General features: G+C 38.3%; 2 protein-coding genes across 6 annotated transcripts in view; both read right to left on the minus strand.

Annotated features, from left to right (window-relative positions):
• The window catches only part of LOC140923004 (uncharacterized), a 42,209-nt gene that overhangs the window by 12,662 nt on the left and 8,271 nt on the right, over positions 1–21,276 (minus strand). The window lies entirely within an intron of this gene.
• The window catches only part of LOC140923003 (uncharacterized), a 144,862-nt gene continuing 139,462 nt past the window's right edge, over positions 15,877–21,276 (minus strand). For 3 of the 4 annotated variants that reach the window (XM_073373052.1, XM_073373053.1, XM_073373051.1), the window contains exons 3-6: positions 20,657–20,907; positions 18,799–19,200; positions 17,732–17,815; positions 15,877–16,347 (exon numbers count right to left, since the gene is read on the minus strand). In XM_073373052.1, the coding sequence (XP_073229153.1) occupies positions 16,085–16,347; positions 17,732–17,815; positions 18,799–19,200; positions 20,657–20,907 (1,000 nt within the window). In that variant the 3' untranslated portion in view covers positions 15,877–16,084. The remainder of the gene's footprint in view (positions 16,348–17,731; positions 17,816–18,798; positions 19,201–20,656; positions 20,908–21,276) is intronic. The other variant, XM_073373055.1, reaches the window with a different exon arrangement.

Raw genomic sequence — 21,276 nt, forward strand, 5'->3', positions numbered from 1 at the left:
TGGTAGAGATATTTTATTACTGAACAATAAAAACATTCACGCAATCAGATTAATGAAATCCTATTCCCAAACGCAAGGATTTCCGACCGCTGCAAATCTGTCGTTTTAAAAAAAGATTTAGCAAATTATTGCTTGCAATCATAATGGCGGTGAAAAACAAAGATTAACTTGTTCTATATTCTTCTACCAGAGAGCACGTTTGTTAGTAAAAAGGGATGCTAATTGAGACTTTTTGGACGACCAATTACAGAGGAAAGCGAAACCGGCTAAGCTGCTAGATTGACCAGAGTGTTATAAAAAGAAAACAATTAATAAAAACTCTTAATAGTGATTCCGTACTGTGTTATGACACAGATGACATGATACTCGTGTGCCAGGCTTTAATTATTGATTACCACTGCAAAACACGGATTCTTTTGTGAAAGCTTAAAGTCATTATATGCTTTCTGCTCGATGGTGGGTTATTTTTTATAAATATCCTAAATACGTCAGATGGCGTTCCACAGTGTCTGCTCATTGGAGCCGAACGGAATCGTGAACTGCCACGTTGTATCGTCTTAGTGATCGGACCTGAATAGTGTATATTCGCAAAACAAGTTTGAGTTTTTCCTTCCCTCCAGTCATCATATTTTCAGCTATAGGTGAAAACTATTCGGAAAAATACATATGAAACAAAATTTCCTTAGATTATTTGAATATAACAACTATTCAGAGCTCTTAATCGTGTGAATAGCACTGGGCGTGTGCGATCGATACTTAACTATTAACGCAGAGGCTGATAGACTATAACACGCCAATTTTTTTGCGGATAAGCTTACCGTCTTAGCTTCAATTCCAAGAATAAGGATTAAAATGATCATTTTAGCGCCTGTAGAGATGACGTGAGCTCGCCAACAAAGTAACATCTACTTGATCTACTTGACTCTCTTGCTCGGCACGAAACATGTGCACGCATAAATTACCGAAATCACAATCACGTGTTTACTTCGCCCAATAAAAAAGTGAAGTTTAGAATTTTTCATTGGTTATAAGGGAGTATGCCCAGGCTTGTTTAAGCCGGATGCCCTCCTCCCCGAAAAAACATCATGACGCAGTGGACACGAAGAGCCTAATTTATACCTTTACTTTTAATCACCTACAAATACTGTTAACTACCGCTTACAATTTCGTAAGGGGTTTGAGGAGGGTTTATAACGTGGTAAAAACAAAAACAAAAAAAGGGCGTTTCAAACACTAACTACACAGCAGAACGGATCAAAATCCTTTAAGAGTTTACTTGGTTTTTAAGCTTCAAAACGTGGTAAAAAAAAATTGAATTCATTGCAAGACTTGCTGGAGGAGGCTGGATCTATTTCTTAATTTACTGGCTGATAGGCCACTAACTACCGGGGACCTATAAGTGGTGTGGGAGGGGAAGGGAGAGCTTTTAAGCGTTACTTAGCAGGGGGTTCTGCGTGGGGGACGGAAAAAATGGGGTTAGGCACATATTCTTGAATAATTTGCTCCATGAAGTGGGTCATCTTTACACTTATTTAAACAAGTGAAAATTGGCGAACTCGTATTGTTTCTTATTGATTTAGTCATAGTCAGTTTCTTAACGGATCTGTCTGTAAACAAGGCAGCCTTTCTATTTAGATGAAAATCATTCAGAGGAAAAGGACAAATACAGTAGAACCTCGATTTAACCAGTAATCGGCACAACAAGCCATATTCCTTGCCCAAATAATAATAAAATATACGAAAAAGAACTTAAATACAACGAAACCTCCTTAATTAATATAGAGAACACATCATGTGGATAGATAACCAAAGTAATCGCTTTCTTCTTCAATCCCTTGGTCGGTTCCCGACTGACAACAGCCTTTGCCCGCTTTTTATTCCGCGTTGCACACAAACGTGTGATAAAAGCCTTAAAGCACATAATTATTCTTCATTCTGATGACTAAAAGAAATTGTGCTGGGCCGAAGTCTGCGTGATTGTATTTAGTCAAAGAGAGAATGATTTAGTCTATTTATAGTTACGATTACTCGCGGGAAGCGCGTTTTACAGGATTCAGTACAGTTACTTCCTAGTGTCTTGTTTGCAAACAAATTCAATGACTAATAAGCAGGCGCGCCTCTTGAAAACCAAACTAGGGAGGAAAATATTAGTCTCTTCAACATAATTACAAAACACTTGTGCTTCAAACGGCAAGTTTACTTAAGAGTTTAGAAAATTCGTGATAAACCGTGGGCGCGTTGGAGGTGTGTCATAGGTTATACATGTACATGCACTCACACACGACCATTAGGGCAAAGTAGTTTGTTCAACTCAGCAATATGCAAACAAAATTCTTACAAAACAAGTTCTCACTTACCTGTTTCACACCGATGCCAAACACGATTAAGAAGCAAATTTTGTACATTGTTGTGAGTTTGTCGCAGTCGAGATAATCGAGCGAGATTCAGTCTTAAGCCGGTTGTGTCAGACCCGCACAGCTCGTAAAATGACTCGATGCAGGACACGCGTGTGTAAAAGGACTTTGGAACTATCAACAGTTAGACCACATCAACCAATGAGAAAGCAGGGATCAAAGGGAAAGCCCCTCCTTTCCTTTTCTTTTTTTGCTCTCGTTCGCGTGGTTTTCAACGAAAATTGACTGAACGCATTGACAAAAAAAATGCTTCATAAATTCACGATATGATTGTTATTTGATGTCAACAGGCCGAAAAGAAATCGTGGAGACCTTTCAAAGTGAGGTTTCTTTATTGACGATTCAAAGTAAACTCATCATCGATCTCATCGAAGTCGCCATTTCGGATTGGACTTTTGGACACGGATCCGGATCAAAGTGAAATTACTACCTCTTGAATTGTGGAAACTTGGAGAACAGACTGTAAACCTTTAACTATTGGATCAAGGGAATCGTGGAACTATTGTTTAACCGAAGAGAATCTTGGAACTACTGTTTAACCGATTGTAACACATTGGAACTACTGTTTAACCGGATTAAGAGAATCTTGCAATCATAGTCATACATTGGAACTACTGGAACTATAGTTAACCATTGGAACTATTGGATCGACTTTGGAACTATTACGGAAATATAAGGATTTGACTTTTAAAAGTATTTAAAATTTCACTTTCAATATTGTAAACCTCAGTTAAAATATTGCAGTTGTGATACCTAGAAAAATAAATACACAAGCTGAGACACTTCGGCCGTTAAAAAAAAAAAGTAGTTCCAATATGCAGGATAATAAGGAAACTATGGCAACATTCCATTGTGTAACAAGCATTGAGATAACGCGTTAAGCGGATACCGGGCTGAATTGACAATTGTAGTATTGGATTACGTCCTTGAAATACGTAGTGAAGACAGTTAATGCTTTTGCATTTACAATCAAATTAAAGTTGGTAATGAAAGGTAATGAACTTGAACTTAAACAACATGCAACTTTATCACGGTACAGAGTAACCGTTGAATGATGATCGTTAACAAACAATTATTACAACCTCTATTAAGCGGACACTTGAGAAGGTCCGGCCCGAAGGTGTCAATAGCTGCGAAACGTAGGCTATCATGCATGACAACGCTCAAATAGGCTCTAGTACAACAATTGTTTATTTAGATCTTCAAACAGATAGCTCCCAAAATAGCCAAAAGGTAATTCAAATATTTTCAATGCACTTCCGAGTGACGTGGTAGACAATACCAAAAGATAAACGCTTCAAACGAGGCAGGAAGAAGAATGCTCAGTATTGTCGTGGCCTTTCTTTTTATTTGCAGGTGAGGAAGCAAACGCCCTTCTGCCTTAATACCACGTCTTGTATGTGGCAGGGTGCTAAACTCGGGCCTTAAAGTTTGCAAGTAAACTTTCAAGAATGAAAACATCTTTATTTGAGATTGACTGGTCAAACTTTATAGTCAGGAAGGGATGCCTTGATTAAACATGGAAAATTTTCAGCGCGTGACTTCTTTCGAAAAAAGTTCACTTCCCATTCCTTGCAATAAATTACCTAAAGTGAGGGAGGGAGGGTTACCTTTGTGTCTAAAAGTGACACTTGAAGGAATATTAAGGCTGCTAACACCAACATTCATGAAGCCTAGACTGTCGGTGGGTCGATTGTTAAGGAACTCCAGCGGTTTGCTCTAACTTGTGGCGAGCAGTTTCCACCCAACATTCTAGTACATTCTAGAATATTCTCTATTGTTCTGGAACTAATTTTGTGGTTTAATTGATTGACGTTTTCAAGCTTCGGATGATAACATGAGGAGCCGCGTAAAGTCCCTTTTCTAATTATCTTGAGTGACGGTTGCTATACTCAATTTCCTGTTAGAATTTTACCTCCGACCTCGTGCATGTTAGCAGGGGTCAGATTAGCTGTCATCGGTAGTGATCTTCACAGAGGCGATGAAACAATTCTAAATTTCGCAACTGTCTGTTAATATGGTTAAAACAATACAAGGTGGAGTAAATACATGTAAATAAAGTCGAGCGCGGTCTTTTCGACTATTCTCCGGATCGGATCAGCCCGATCAAGCCACCTTGTATGGAGTATATGTGGGTTACTTTTTGCCGTTTCCTGGTCGAGAATTTCTGTGTTGATTCGCGATCAAAATCGCTTCCCTTAGAAGCGATTGGTATTTCAAGAACATTTAAACAGATAGGACAGGTTAGGAGAATTCAAGCTTCTCTTCTGAAAACCAGAGATGGCCAGCCTTCCTTCTTCACATTGGTTCAAATGCGAGGCCAATTCAGCCTTAGATCACTAGGTTTACCTTGCGACACATTAATTCTGGTTTGTATAATGACTTGATTAATCGTAAGACTCCTTGAAGGTAAGCACGGTGTTCGATTTATTTATTTCTGCTTCGAACATATCCGCGCCAAAACCTCCTAAATGCCCGCCAAATTTAATGTGGCGCTCCCGATCGTACAGCTCGTGTTTAGGAAGAAACAGGCCCAGCACAACTTCCACTGGAGGCAATTTTGTGTACAAAAAGTACCCTAATAAAGAAGTCGAAAAGCTCTATTAATTTCGTGCGACATTTTCTTGATAAACAAAGGAATGTGTTGAAAATTATAGACGTCCGTGTTTTATAATATACATACACACGTAGTGGCCAAATTGCTATATCTCTGACCTTTTTTCAACTGTTTTGCTTGTTGCCGATGTTTAAATGCTTCATCATGATCCAGTGCGATTTATAGTTGTCACTTCATGCTCAGATCTTTGTTTCAATTTTATTAATTTTTTTCTCATTAAAATGAGAAAATTATCTTACAGTTAAAACACTCTTTGCACAACAATAAGGCCAGTAATTATCGCGTAATACTGCGTTGTTGCATGCGTTCTCAACACAGCCGGACGGAGCTCTGCCTATGGAAATAATCGTTTTCCTAGTATCGAATAGGCGGATATGACTCCCACTGGTAGCAAATTGTGCTACAAAGCCATTAATAAGGGCTATTCCATGCAAGTATAAACCTCGTAAAAGCTTTTTATTTTGATCAAAAATGAAATGAAACGCGTTAAAAATATCAGACGCTCGTGTTACCCATACCCCTATCGACCTACCTAAGGTACTTCACAGGCCCTAAATCTAAGTAGCTTTCTTTTTCTTTTAAAAATTTTTGCGGAGGAATCGAAATGAGTTTTGGTTGATTGGTTGTGTCCATCGCGGTTCACCCCTATTTGTTTGTTTTTTTTTTTAATAAAATACGACTGCGCAAACGGTCTCTATTATTTTTCACGAGCAGAGAGCTTTGATATAATTCACCGAAAACAAATTCATGAACATGGTTCAGGGTATTCTGTACGTGCTTTTATGTTGGGTGTGTCGCCTGATTAAAAGCGAGCGATCGGGTGAGTCGCCTTCGCTTAGTGCAAGAATACTTTGTAAAACGTGAATATTAAATGAATCTTTCTGTAAAAAAACGAGGCCTTAGGAAAGTTTATAAGGTAAAATAGTCTTGGAAAACGGTTTGCCAAATATATTTTTCTTTTGTTTGGGACTTGCTAAGATTGTATTGAGTCAACTAAACGCTTAGAATTCGTAATTGAACTTATTCTTTGAGTGATTCAAAATAAAGCTAAACAACGACCAAAGTTCCGTCTGCACGTGCTCTTCTGGGTGAGTCGCCTGAAAAAGCAAGCGATCGGGTGTGTCGCCTTCGCTTAGTGCAAGGGAACTTGGTTGGTTATGGCTCGTGAAAAATAATAGAGACCGTTTGTGCAATGGTATTTTGTTAAAAAACAAATAGGGGGAACCGCGATGGACGCAACCAATCAACCAAAATTCATTTCGATTCCCCCGTAAAATTTTTTAAAAAGGAAAAGAAAGCTACTTAGATTTAGAAATATAAATTTCGGGGGAGCAGAATTAAAAGCGGGACTATTCCCTTTTTTGAGAAAAGGCCGGTGAAGTCTCCTATTTAAATTCTGCTCTCCAGAGAAAGCTACTGTAAAAACTATTTGAATTTATAGTTAATGTAAATTCTATTAAATTTAAATCGCTGCACTTCGTTCATCTTCGGTAACTAAATGCATATTGATTCTGAGGTATCCCCTGTTTGTTGCAAAACTCCTCTACACCGCCACAAGTTTTCCAACTGATGCGCTGTTTTGGAGCGATTTTCATTCTATCAGGTTCTATTTTTTAGTTGTGTTCGTCTCATCAGCTTTTTAGTGTAGTGTGTGGTAAAATGAGCGGTTGACAGATATGTCGGAAAAAGCTTCACAGGAGGCCACGAAAAGAGATTCGCATTTCAGCTCAAGTATGGTTTCAAGCTGTCAACGGTCTATGCTTGGCTGAATTTAAACAATGGCCTTCTGGTCAGATGGGGGACAAATTTTCCCCCATATTTCGGTCGCTAAGGCTTGCGGCTCGCCATGATTCTGCTGAGTTGGCACATATCAGTGAAAAAAAGATATTAGGACATGAAACCGCGATTCAATAATAGTTTAGCCTATACGGCTAAGTAATTTGAAATTAAATTAGCGTTCAAAGCAACTCGTACTTTGTTATGCCTGAAACATGTGGATTTCCTGTTGACGAACATTCCTGTATTAGCTTCATTTCCGTTTGACGGCTTCATACTGTCAATTAGAACTTTTGATAAATAAGTGTCGAATTTCTAAGGATATGAAATAAAATCACTCAGATCTTCAATCTACCAAAGGCAATGGTAGTTGATTATTTAAAGGGCATAATTTTTACGGCTATTAACCTGAAAGAGGGAAATAAAACCTTGAGTTTTTTTTACACGCATCAAGCAGCATAATTTTATTCATTAGAAATAATTCCCTTCTTGACTCTTGACACATCATAAGGCAAGTTTTGTTGAATTTGCATTTGTCATCCAACTTAGCCCGGGCTTGTTTATAACATGGACTCACTTTAGTCTCAAATTAAATTGGTTTCTTGGTCGTGTGTTTTCGGTTTTATAACCAAGATCATGAACCTTGATGAGCGTATAAAAAAACATTTATTTCGTAGCTCCATTTCTTAGAGATTAAGACGTTTTGCGAGAGCAGAAGTAGAATTAACTAGGGGTTCCGACCCCTTAGACTCTTATGCATACCATTGTAGAAAAGTTATACCCCTGTGGTATACCTTATAATGATTCAACCATAATCTATTCGGAACATTTTAACTAAAAGTCCTTTTAAATACCTGAACTACAGATTTCCCCACCGATTCTTATAATTCAACCGGTCGGGACGGAATTCCTTTATATATTGTAAACTGGAAGCCTAAGAAAGGCACTCTTTCGGGTGGAACGTTTCCCGTAATTAATCCGTTATAGGAAGTATTCCCAGGAATTTCTTGGCCATGTTTAAGATCAGGCACTTCATTCCTAGATTTCTCCACAGCGCATTATTTCTAAACTAATATTTCCTTAATTTGCATCTTTACATCAGCCGCATATAGGTGCCGCTGTATTTCATCATGTAAAGGATCCAGCGAGAAAAAAGGTACATCTTTACTGATTGGCATCATGTAAATTGTCCGAAGTGTCCTGCTTTTATGGTGAGTCGGTTCAGTTACGGCATTAATCGCCCGCTTCAACTGCTGCTAAAACGTTTATAGGACCAGCAACTGTTGAAACGCTTATAAGGAATGACACAATCAACAGAGTGTCTCTAACCAGACTAGTCACGATAATTTTCGAGTTTCTTGGACATGGTTATGTGCAACACGTGTACATCAATTTACATCAAGCCTTCATGTAAGCAAAATACAATTTAGAGTTTTTGGCTTTATGTCATGTTTGGTTCAGATATGTGACCAACACTGCCGATACTTATAAAAACTGTGGGCGCGTCTGAGGTGTGTTTTAAGCTAGACAAAACTTAAGTAAGTCACTCATTAAACTCAGTAAATAGACAAATATTTCAACTTACCACCAGTTCAATAATGCCCAGAACTATAAATGAACAGATTTTGTACATTATTGGGACTTTTTTCGCAGTCAAGGAAAATTCAAGCGAGAGTAATCTACAACTATTCGGCTGTCATCAAAGCCGTTCAACGACGGTATCATGAACGGACACGTGACGATGATGCAATTACCGGATAACTTAACTCATATCGATACGAGATCAAAAAAACATTCCATAAAGTCCCTCTGCAGAGCGGCGAACAATGAATGAAAGGAGGTCAAGAACCCTGCTTGAGCAAACACTGTCCTAATGTTTCCAGACAGTGGAACATGACTACGCACGAACGGCTGGACAAAAAAATCGTTCAATTAACAAGAAAATATTGAGTTCAATAACTAGAGCTTCCTAGATTTCTAGCCTAGATCACAACTCTAATAATAATATTTAGCCCATGTTTACTTTCACCATGATCTTTCGTTTTAATTTCGCAAGTAGTTTTTTGATACAACAGGAAATGCCCGTCTTCCTGTTTTAACGTAGGCGGGGTTAATTTGCCCGCAATTTCAAATTAAAGTCAGAGAAAAAACAATTTAAAAAGACCGTCCTCGCGAGATCGTTAGACAGGAAACTCGCCTCTAAATATCCTGAATGACAGCTTTGACAATAATTGAGGCTCGTTTAGATCGACTTGAACGCTATGGCCAACCATAGGGCCATTTATACGAGGAAAAATAAGACGCGTCTTACATAGGACGCGTCTTAAATAAGACGCGAACTTTCCGTATAAACGGCACATTTCGTCTAAAATAACACACGGCTTAGCTAAGACGCGTCTTATTTTAGAACAGCACTTAAAACCTGTTCTTAGATAAGACACGTCTTAGCTAAGACGAGAAAAACTTCGTATAAATGACCTTCGCGTCTTACATAAGACGCGAACGCATAGTACGCATGCGTTAATTTTTGGCGTGCCACGTTGGATTTCCGTTGCTACGGGTAACATTTACATGAAAACGAGTCAAGAACAGTCTTAGATATAAAGACATGCTCGTATAAATGGTACAGTTCGCGTCTTATTTAAGACGCGTCTTATTTTTCCTCGTATAAATGGCCCTAATGATACGGAAATCGATCATGATTGAAATGAATTGTGAGGAGTCTTCAAAGGTTTTCAATTCTATTTGTTATATCACTGTCCATAACAGTTTCCCAAATAATCAAGAGGATTAATTAATGCTTGTTCGATGCTTCCCACTAGCTGCTGTCCACGTAAAGCCAAGAGTGAATGATCATAAATAAATAAATAATAAATAAAACTTTAATAAATACTCCCAAAAAAGGTTTTTCAGTACCTATTTACAAATATAAATGCAAACTATATCTAACAAGCTAATATTGTTAAATGCTAACTGTCATACAATCATTCATTCATTACAAGTTTCAGGGCTTTCTTAAAGGCCTTTACAGTTGTAGCGTTTCTAAGGTCTTCGTCTAACGTGTTCCACAGGGATACTGCTCTATAGGCGAAGGTTCGTTGGCCGGTGGCAGACCTGAATAATGGGATTTCGAACTTCTCATTATTACGGGTTGTGCGATTATGTACAGAAGATCGTTTTTTAAACTTATTACATAGGTAATCTCTCTTGGTAAAGCCTGGTTCTCATATGCCGCCGGTACTGCCTTCCTGCCTGCGATAAAACTCCAACATGCCGTAAGACCGCCGGCAACAAGAAAGTCGGAGGTCTTTACCGCCGGCATGCCTGCGAAGTTGAACTCGAGTCAACTCCGCAGGCTGATGCCCGCGGTGAAGACTCATGGCCTCTGTTACCGGCGACTTCTGTTCTCATGTCGGAAGGGCATCGCAGGCAGTACCGGCGGCAATGTCGCTGGTAGCTCGGCAGCAAATGAAAACCAGGCTTTATTTGAGCTGCTCTTCAGTTGTTCGCTTGGGCAGCCTGTGGTATGATTGATAACATAATGCTCTTCTTTTGAGGCAAGAGAGGCCTTCTTTATCCTCTCTTGTTTGAGGAAACCTGCGATCAGGCGTTCTTTTAAAAGAAAAGGGCAGAAGGACCGTCTGAGCGCAGGTAGTTTTGAGGTAGCAAGGGAGATTGATGAAGGAAGAAAATCTTTTGCGTACTAGACTGCCAGTCAGTCCCTATTTTTTCCCCGCAAATCGTCGGATTCGTGCGCTTACTGTAACGGACGGCCATATTCAAATGTACACTGGGGCCTCCTTGGTATATACTTTTTACTTATTGACGACAAAATAACAATTTTGATTTACAGCACATGATAAAAAAAAAATAATAAAAAAATGTAAAAATAAGTAACAAAACTAATTACAGCCTTACATACGAAAAAAGTAGATAAACAAATAAAAAATAACAATAAAAAAGTATTAGTCAGAGGATAAAAGCCCGCCATTTACCACGCATATTTAATATTAACAAAGAAAGAGAATTCAAACACCAGGAAAGCTCAGAAAAATTTCCCGAGCTCTAGGTGAGAATCAAACTCACGATCGACCGTCCGAGTTCTTGTGCGGATGCTCTAACCACTGAGCTACAGGAACTCTAATGACGAGCAGCAGGGTCGCCACAATTTTCAATGCGATATTGTACAAAAGGTTAACTTTATTACGTAAAATTCATCTAAATTAGGTTTCTATGCCATGCTTTTGCAAGTTTACAAGTAAATCTTTTACAATAATACCAATAGACGAAGTCTCCTTAGAACTGAATTTGATATTTGCTATGGAAACAGTTACTACCAGGAAAGATGTCGACTTCATGAGAAGGCCGGTTACTTAGGCCATGGCCGATAACCAAGATCGATGGACCACATTATTTTCATATTTTCCATGGATTAAAAAGACATTGGCATTTTACATGTCGGAAGAGAAAGGAACAGTGTCTCTTAACGCACAGTTTGTTAGTTTGAAGTATAAATTCCTTAAAAGAAGCATACAAGGTTACAAAAGGGCTTTACCTGATTAAAAGACAAGGCCTATCCTGTTGCATGACCTCGCAACAATTTCATGTTATCATTTGTTTTCGTCTGAAAGGAAACTTCAGCTTTGGATCTCGAAACAGATAGACCGAATTAACAAAAACCTAGAATAGATTGCACTGGTATAACTAAAAAAAAATGAGCATGCTGGAAAGATATGATTATTTTTGTTTGTTCTGCATGTAGCTTGATTTAATATTGCTTAGAGGCAATTTCTTCTGTAAGGCCAAGTTTCATAATAACAAGTACTGTACAGTGATTTGCAAAACTAAGAGAAATATAATAACATTCTTTGTAGCTGCCTTATCAGGCCAGCAATCATTAAGTTGTACTGTACATCTTGCTGGGACAGGCAATTTTTCTCTACTATTAATTCAGGCAAGAGGGTTAGGGTAGAAAATATATTATCTGCACTGTACTGACAGAGTTCTTGTATATCGCACTGTTTTTGTTATTAATTTTCATGACACTGTCCTACTTAATTCACAAGAAGTCTGCATGACTGTTTGACATATATTACCTTTAATCAAACAGTGAAACTCTGTTAATACAAACACTGAGGGGACCATAAAAAAATTAAAAAGCTGCTGTTAGAGAAATAAAACAGGACACTAGCTTTATTAAACTAAACAATCTGTGAACATTGACGTGCTGTTGAATGAAGTAATATTCTTTATTCTATAAGTACTGAGATTTATCCACACAGATGACAGTGATGAAAAAATCGTTCTGTTTTTAGTCGCAGCCAATCAGTGACGCGAACGATGAAACTTCACTAGTGAAAAGTGATCGTACGGCAAGCCCCGTCATCCTTGGCGCGAAAACTGGCAAGCCGAGCACTGGAGTTAAACGAATACATCTGCGAATTTATCATTTCGGTCAGAACCAAAGATGGGAAAGACTATGAGCCTTCTTCGCTCCTGAGTCTATTGGCAAGTTTTGAACAATATCTAAAAAATAACAGCTATTTGCCAGTATCATGAATGACCTCGTATTTGAGCCGGTGACTAGAAAAGTCCTCCTGTCCAAACAGAAAGAGTCAAAGAAGAAAGGAAAAGGAAACAGGCCAAACGCTTCGATATTCATTACATGCTATGATATGAATATGTTGTTATATATCACTAGCTTTAAAATTTCCTCTTTGCCCTTTGCTGAAATTTTGAAAGAAAATGTTGAAGTTTTTACGCTTTCGAGAGAATAAAACTCATTTCATTGTCTAGAAATTTTGAAAAGATGTTGAATTTTTAAAGAGCGTATGAGTAAATAAAACTCATTTCATTGTGTTATCGCTGTTAATTGTCATTATTGTTTGAAAGAAATCTCAGTACTTATAAAATAAACAAATAACTTCATGGTTGGTTCGCTTGTACGATTTTTATGACTTGTTGTGAAGAATCGCAAACCGTGACTCGTTCGCTGCGCTCACACTTTCTTTTCCAATTCTTCACAACTCGTGAATAAAAATCGTACGCACAAACCAACCATGAAGTAATCTCTTTTTTTTCAATTTGAAAAAAAGCACATTGTACACTGTACACTGTAGTTCTCATTACAGCAAACACTTGATAAGAAAGAAACCGTCAGTAGTAGTTAGATTTAATAAAATTCGATTAACTAAGATTAGTCGTGAATGACTCTGTTGAATGAAAAAACTGACGTTTTTGTAGTCCTTAAGTTATTATTATTGGTATTGTCCTAATAATCATTTTTTTCGGGTCGCGAGACGGTCCTGCTAGCCGGATAAATCGCGATGATTCTTCGTGCCCCGAGCCAAATTGTAAGTAAGACGAAAAACTTAGAATGTAAACAACAAATCCCCATCGGCGGTGCGGTCCGGAAGGAAGTCTTGTCGAGTCAATATGACAGTTCTATTGTCTTTTGAAGAAAAAACAGAGGACGCTTGCGCGTGCGCATAATCGGGACACTGTCCCTTTAAGGTGGATGCCTTTCCTTTGTCCCTTTCTCTTAGCCTGCAAAAACATCCGTTTCTCCTCGCTCTTCGCCGCTGGGGACGTTTCGCGCCGAGTCGAGTCAATTTCATTTGAGACTAAGAAAGTTCATGTTATTCAAACAAGCCTGGGCCAAGTCAGTATGGTCAGTGTATATGATATTACCTTGTGTAGGCATCATAAAGTGTCCTAGGGTCACAGAGTGGACGTTAGAATCCGTTGAACCTCCTCGTGATTAGGCCGTTATAGGAAGTATCCCCAGGATTTTTCTTTTAAGATCAGGCACTTCATTCGCAGATTTCTCCACAGCGTATTAGGTTCCGAGCTAATTGCATTCGACGAAGGAGAACGCTTTCTATTCGTGTACCGTACATGATGTAGTAACCGTTCCGTATGCCATGCGATTTCATGGTTTGGACGCCATCTTGGACCGGCCTGGCACATTTTGCCTCGATCTCATGTGTTCAGTTTTCTCGCCCAGGAGCTGGTATCTATTTTGTAACACTCGTTCGTACATGAAACGTTGGCGCTTTTCTGTTTACTACAGGTTTGTTTATAGTTTTTCTCGCAGTTTTCAATTAAGTTTTTTTTATATAAGAAAATTTCCATTCTAAGATACCGTAATCGGATATGTAGATGTTATGTTGACAATGTGTTCTGCAAACTGTATTTATTTTTATGAATTCAAGCAAGATCAGCTTAGATCGACCAGATTTAATTCCATTACAAATTACATCTTTTCGCTTTTAAAAGCTATTCACAGCGTTGTTTTTGGTTTTGTTTGTTATCATTTTTCAGATTTTTGAAAAATATACAAGAAGTTGAACAGTGAAACGTTGACCTTTTCATCTCACACTAATTCCGGATGCATTGTATTTTGAAAACAGTGCTAAGTAGGTGAGTCGTGTTAGCCTAGTGTCACGCAACAAGGGTTTAAATTGATACGCGACGCTTATAAACTTATAACTTTAATTTTCTGTATCCCAATTTTACGCCAATTTTAATCGACCATCCTACAGTGCAAAAGAATATCCTGGGGATCATAGTCATACTTACATGTACTTTACTTAGAGGTTTGGCCAAGGAAATGTAATAATTACAGCACGCTCTTGCATTTTTTGGGAAAAATGAAATAGTAACGAATTGTAAAGTGGGAGGATAAACAATAACACTGATAAAGACAGCTGCTGATATTCGTATTGATAAAAGCGTTTGATTTTGATTTCTCAATATGACAAGCCCATCAAGTTTTGCACTCACTACCCAACCCCCCCCCCCCCCCCCCCCTCCCTCCCACATCGAACGCACTCCCCTAATTTGCAATTATTACTAGTATAATATTAATATTCCCTTTGGATCTTTACATCACTCGCGTATAGGTGCCGCTGTATTTCATGTGTAGGGTCCGGCGAGAAAAAAGGGTACGCTTCAGTCACTGATTGGTATCATGTAAATTGTCCTAAGTGTCATCTTCTTATAGGGTCTTATAGTTATTCAGTTACGGCATCAATCACCCGCTGTAACTGTTAAAATACTTATAGCCAGACAAGTCATGAACATCAAGGAGTAAATATATACGGCTACTGGGCTGTCATCAAAACCATTCAACGACAGTGTCATGAACGGACACGTGGGTGACGCAATTACCGCATTAAGAGATCAATTAAAGAATATTTCATCCAATCAGAGAGAAAAAGAAAATCAAAGGGAAAGTCCCTCTGCAGAGCGGCGAACAATGAATGAAACGAGGTCAAGAACCCTGCCTGAGCAATCCTTGTGTCTCCAGACAGCGGAACATGACTAAGCACGAACGGCTAGACAAAAAACTGTTCAATAAGATATTGAGATCAATAGCCATAGCTTCCTAGAATTCCAGACTAGATTACAGTTCTAATAATAATAAGCCGGTGTTTTGCTTTCAAAATGATCTTTGGTTTTAATTTCGTTAGTAGTTTTTTGATACAACAGGAAATGCCCACTGTAATTTATTTTGTAAATAATTCGTCCTGTTTTAGCGGAGGCGGGCTTAATTTGTCCGCAATTTCAAAAGTAGACAAAACAATTTTGAAAAAAAGACTGTCCTCACGAGATCGTTCGACAGGAACGAGCCTCTTAATTTCCTGAATGCCAGCTCTGACAATAGTTGAGATTTGTTTAAAAGATCGACTTAGGAATATTATGGGCACGTGACAATGATACGGAAAATCGATCATGATTGAAATGAATTGTGAGGAGTCTTCAAAGGTTCTCAATACTATTTGTTACACCACTGTTCATAACAGTTCCGCAAATAATCAAGAGGACTATAATAAATGTTTGCTCGATGCTTGAAACCTTTGAACCCGTAAAATCCATCAAAATCCTGTAGAATGCTGGTCTCCGTGACAGGCGCAAAAATGGAAGAGGGAGGGAGTAGGGAGAAAGGCTCTCTTTTGCCCCTTTCTTCTTATGCCTTCCACCTTATAATTAATACCTCTCTTTATGTGTCAAGCTCTCACGCAATGCTTACTTTCCATTTAAGTCTTAAAATGACAATCTCTAGAATGAAATTTAAATCAACCTTCTAGTTTAATTACAATCAACTATCAAACATCATCTCAGGTCAAAAAATTATAAACCAACATATAAAAGTTAATAAAACAAAAGAATTAGCCTTTAGCCAATCAGAGGAGACCTTACGAAAGATGCTACATCACTCAACAATTTTGCGTCCGTTTTCATGAGGCTTCAGTTGAAAACCGCCCTATGCCCTTTACACCCATGTAGATCCGTTCGGAGCCAAATTTTCATCGCTTCCACTCTGGTTTGCTGCTGAAAATCTTTTTTTCAGCTCACCAACAAGGAGTGTCAGACCAGCCTCTTCCCCGCACGCCTCAATGAGCTTTCCGATTGTGCTGTGTTCCTTCACAGAGAACGCGTGTAGAAATTTCTCTGCCGGATTATCCGATTGTTCCCAATTTTTTTTTTCTTCTTTTAATCCAACGTGGTCGGCAACAAATTTCCAGTAGTGATACCCTAAAATGAAAAGAGTACAACTTTGTTACGAAAAATTGTATTGCGTGACTAGCGTGACTTTCTAGAAGCTTCGCGAGAGTTCGTAGTTTGTTTATTTTAGGATCTTATGTAAGCGTTTCTAAAGCGGTATATTTCGTAATCGTTCTATAATTAGACTATTTGGAAAGTTCTACAATCGTATTGTAAAAGTATATATAAGTAGGCCAGTCTAAGTTAAGTTTTAACTAGTTTTCACACAAGCGAAGAGAGTTCGACGTTAGTTGTGTTTAGTCCAGTGTGACGAAGGCAGTGTTTATCCAAGTTGGCGGAGGCCTTGTAAGTTTATCAAGTTAAGTGAAGTTGGCGGAGGCCGTGTAAGTTTAACGAGTTACGTGCTGTTGTGGAGTTTTACTTCGTGGAAACTACGTTCACTTTTGGAATAAATCTTCTTGTTGCTGTTCCGACAACCCTGCGTTCAGTTTAGTTTGCAAGCTACCCGTCCTCTAAAAGATTACCCGCGTAACAAACTTTAAGTATTTAAATATACGAGGAATCTTGGTTGAATGCAGAAGACTTTTAAATAATGCGAATGAAACCTCTTCAGCTGCACAGATACTTTACTTACTGCACACAAAACAGCCGGCAACTCTAAAAATCCTTGTGTATTATCTGCATTTCGAGTCATTAAATCAGTATACTGTATAGAGCAATTATTTAAATATTTAAAGCCTTGGATTTAAGAGCATAAAGGACTGATGGAAGCGGAACTGTAGGAGCAACAAGTTATAATGTATAAAATTGGGAATATAGAACCAATCAGTCCAACAAGACTAAGTAACACTGTCTAGTACTAAGAAAAAAAAATCCGTTTGACCCCTGTGACTTTCCTATACGATGAGTGTTCCCCAAAAATAACGTAACTGGGACCCTCTGTAAGACCTTGACAGCCCGCAAGACTTAATCATCATTTCTCAGCTCTCCACACTGCAAACTGTGTAAGTCTAGCGTTAACAAAGTGGTATCTGATCGCATAAAACATAGGCCTCTCTATGGGTACATTTTTTGGTCGCGAGCTTCCAACAAATCACCGCCTGATTTTCAACACAATCGTCGCATAAATTGACGACGACGACGAAACGAGAGAATTAAAAGAAAAACGGATTTAATAAGAAAACAATAACCCTGAACTTATTAGCACACTTTTTGGAGATTCTTTGCCGTCATCGCACGACTAACGCCGTCAAAATTGATCAGAATTGCAATGCCATCGCTCACTTAATTAATGTCTACGATCGTCGTTTCATCAAACATATAGCGACCATCGCGACTTCAATTTCGTCCAAAATACCCATAAAGAGAGCATTAAACCCTAAAAATTGAAAAAAAAAAAAAGAAGGAAATTTACCATGAGTATCCTTTCCGTTGAGGTGCATGGTTATGAACTTTCTATCAGCAGTTTTGATATTTGAAATTAATGTATCCAACCCATCTAAGAAGGAAAGAAAAAAAGAAAAATAAAGACATTATTATTGTGATAACGTTAACATTTCTTTCAGCTATGAAATTTAAAAAATAATAAAGTGAAATGAAAGATTTTTTAAGAATATTGAGGGCCTAGAATTTATATAAAATTGGCAACTACAGGGTAATCGTATCCAGTGAAACAATTAAGGAATTTTACGGTTCTTAAAAAAGTTGTTGATTCTATTTCTATAAGCGAATCGATTAACAGAAAGTTTAGTTATGAGTCAGACCGAACGCTCTCTAAGCATGAACTTATAGCGTTGTCTTTACCTTGAATCCATCTTATAGTTGATTCAGAATTCAATCTTATAGTCAGGATATGCTTGGTTTGGTTCATATGGAGCCTTCTTTTCACTCTCACATGGCCAGCAGTTACGCAAAATTTTTTTCAACAAAAAAATTTATATTATTTAATTAGAAAAAGGTTTAAATTGGTTTGGGAGACCAACATGGCTGCCGTTTCGTACGGTTTTCATGGGGGTCTCATAGCAGTCTACCGATAGCTGTCAAACTGCCTACCCTTTTTTAGGCCGTCACGTAGATTGACATTAGCCGTAAAAAAGTCTTCGAAATATCTCAAATCTCACTATTTCAGCTGACCTTCACGGACCTCTGGCTCCTCAGTGAAAAAGTTATTTCCCTTAATTGGAAAAAAAACAATTCCTATGTTCTCAAAAACACACTGACAATTTGCATTTATCTGAAAATAGTTCAAAATGTTTTAAGTCTGATTAAGATATTTCATTGACTTATTACTCACCATTTAATATTTAACAAAGTATTGTCTACGGGTCTTTCAAATATTTGTGACCCTCCACAATGATTCTTTTTGACCGTATAATGTGAAATAACGAGTAATATATATTTGCTTTCAATATTAAACGCTTCACAGAAAGAAAATAAAAAAATTATATGCCTTTTATGTTCTCTTGTTATTTATTTACTTACGCTGCTGCATTAATGGAGTGGACTGATGAGCCGAACCATTGGAGTCTTCGTTCTTCTTACGTGTTCTTCTTCTTCTTTTTCTTCTTCTTCTAATCCAACATAATAGGATCGCAACAGCGACAGCCAGTAATGCTAGGGAACCGGATACAAGTCCCCACTGAACTAATTTTTCGGTGCCTGAGGTTCTCTCTTCGGGATCAGGATCAGGACGTTCCGTAGTGGAGGCCTCTGTCCAATCAATCCAATCAATAGTCTTGCTACTGGGAACGCTCGGTGTCTTGGTGATTTCTGTTTGACCAGCTGTACCTGATGCCGACAGATCAGTGGTATGAATATCAGGAGCACCCAACGACCGAATGTTTTGAATGTTTTGCATTGTAATCATTGATTGTCTTATTATACCTATCAATTATTAGTATTAATTGTAACTTTATTGTAAAGCTTTTACAATACTGTAACTTCATATAGTCAAGTAAATAAAGCTTAGGTTGTTAAGATAAAACGTCAAACGTGTTCCACTGGTTTTCTCTATATTTAAGAAGCTGGTTTGTTCATTTGGCGATGCCCTAAAAAACAATTTATCTGAATGGGACCAGTGTCTTGATCGTCTCGAAAGTTTTAAGTGATTTTTTGTCTCATTTGAAATTGGTAGCTACTCTAAAGGGGTCGGTCGAAAGTTGGAGGACATGGAGTAGCCGTACTTTCAATTACAAGATTTTAGGGAGCGTTTCGTCTTTATAACGAAATTTTCGGGATACCTTTGCAAACAATTATCGCAATATCTTGGTAACAAAATGTGAACAACACAACCTCCAAAAATCTCAGGTAAGTTTGAGTAGAAAAAAAAAAACAAAAAAACACACACACACACACACACACACACACTGATATCTCACATGAATAGGACCGGTTATCCAGCGTGTTTTTTTTGCCTTTCGAATTCCTGAGCTTTAATTTCTAGGCAGTATTTGCTCCTCCGAACGGTATTACCTTATAGAAAGAACTTGTTGGGTCCCCTAGAAGGTGCACAGCATTGTTGACACAGCCCTCAATTTGTAAACGTAAAAATTTGGCTGCAGAAACCTTTATACACTCTTTCTATCATCTCACGATTTACTGACGATTTCCCTCGTTAATTTGTAAGTGACCAGGACATATTGACAGTGATTTTCCCATAGGCTTTCGTTTACCGGCACGGTTATAAACATTTTCAAAGACTTTGCTCTACTCGCCGCTGCCATACTTATGAAAAATCGACATTTCCCACCCCAAAAACCGACCAGGGAATATGGGTACCAAGCTAAGCTTTGGACACCGTCGGATTTTTCGGTCGGTTAAGTTCCCGTCTTCATTTGCCCGTTCCTCGGTAAACTCAGGATAGAAAGCTAAGAGATGTTTAGTCTAGCTATTTATACTCAAGCAGCAGTTACCAACCGCCGAGTTACATTTTTTCGCTGTTCTTACTAAGTTTAAAGGCACAACGTTACTTCTTTAAAAAAAGTGCACAATTTTCTGCCATATTCTTCAGCTCTACAAAAACAGCAAAGCTAACGCAACCTCGTCCTCAGGGCTTCTAGGCTACTGTCCCTTTCTCTGACAATATCATGTGCTATTCATATTACGTCATTTTACGAGATACCGCATACGTCTTCCAAATTTGGTCAACGCTAGTTGGTTATAGAGAATTAGCCGGGGGATTTGAGCCAATCAGACACGGATAAATATTTTTGAATAACTGATAATTTAAAGAACAAAATACCTGTCTCCATCAGGAAGTGGACTTAGAAAGTGGGCAAAGACTAAAAAGAAAAGGGAGAGACTATGCCAGTTTCCTTTGTTTGCGTTTAGTTATACTTACTTGGGGCCCATATTTTACTCGTAGTCGATGGCTTCTTTTCGCATTTTCGGTCATGTGCAGTGCTACACTTTTGTGTCTCCACTTCGTCAATGGCGCACTTTGAACACTCCACACATCCCCCGTCTAATCCTGTACTATTGTCGAAATAGTTTCCCTCGTCACAACCACTGCAGAGAGTTGGAGAATATATTGTACACTTCCTTATCACCTTAAAATTTCCATCGGGACAATTTGAACGGTCGTTAATACATCTGTGAAACGAAGAAAGACCCTGGTGTTAAAAGGCTCCTGAAAATGATTTTTGGGGAAAAATCAAAGTTAAGAAAAGATTAGGAAAAGGCTAGAGAAGAGTGAAACTGGATATCTTGTTATTTCTTCATTGTAACTATCTGTGAGACAGTATTTGAGTAAACCCTGACCGGCTTTCCTTTTTGGTAGTATAGTGAGCAAATGACGCCAACATTCTTAGAATTACCATTTTTATATGAGAGGCTACACGCGGAGGGAAGGCCGTTAAGCTAAGTGCAAACGGAGGCAACAACTCCAAACTTGGTTGCCGCAAGTGTTGCAATGGTGTCCAAACAGATGCAACAACATGCAACAAGATGTGCAAAAGGACA

Source organism: Porites lutea, chromosome 13 (assembly GCF_958299795.1).
Source record: "Porites lutea chromosome 13, jaPorLute2.1, whole genome shotgun sequence".
NCBI lineage: Eukaryota > Metazoa > Cnidaria > Anthozoa > Scleractinia > Poritidae > Porites > Porites lutea.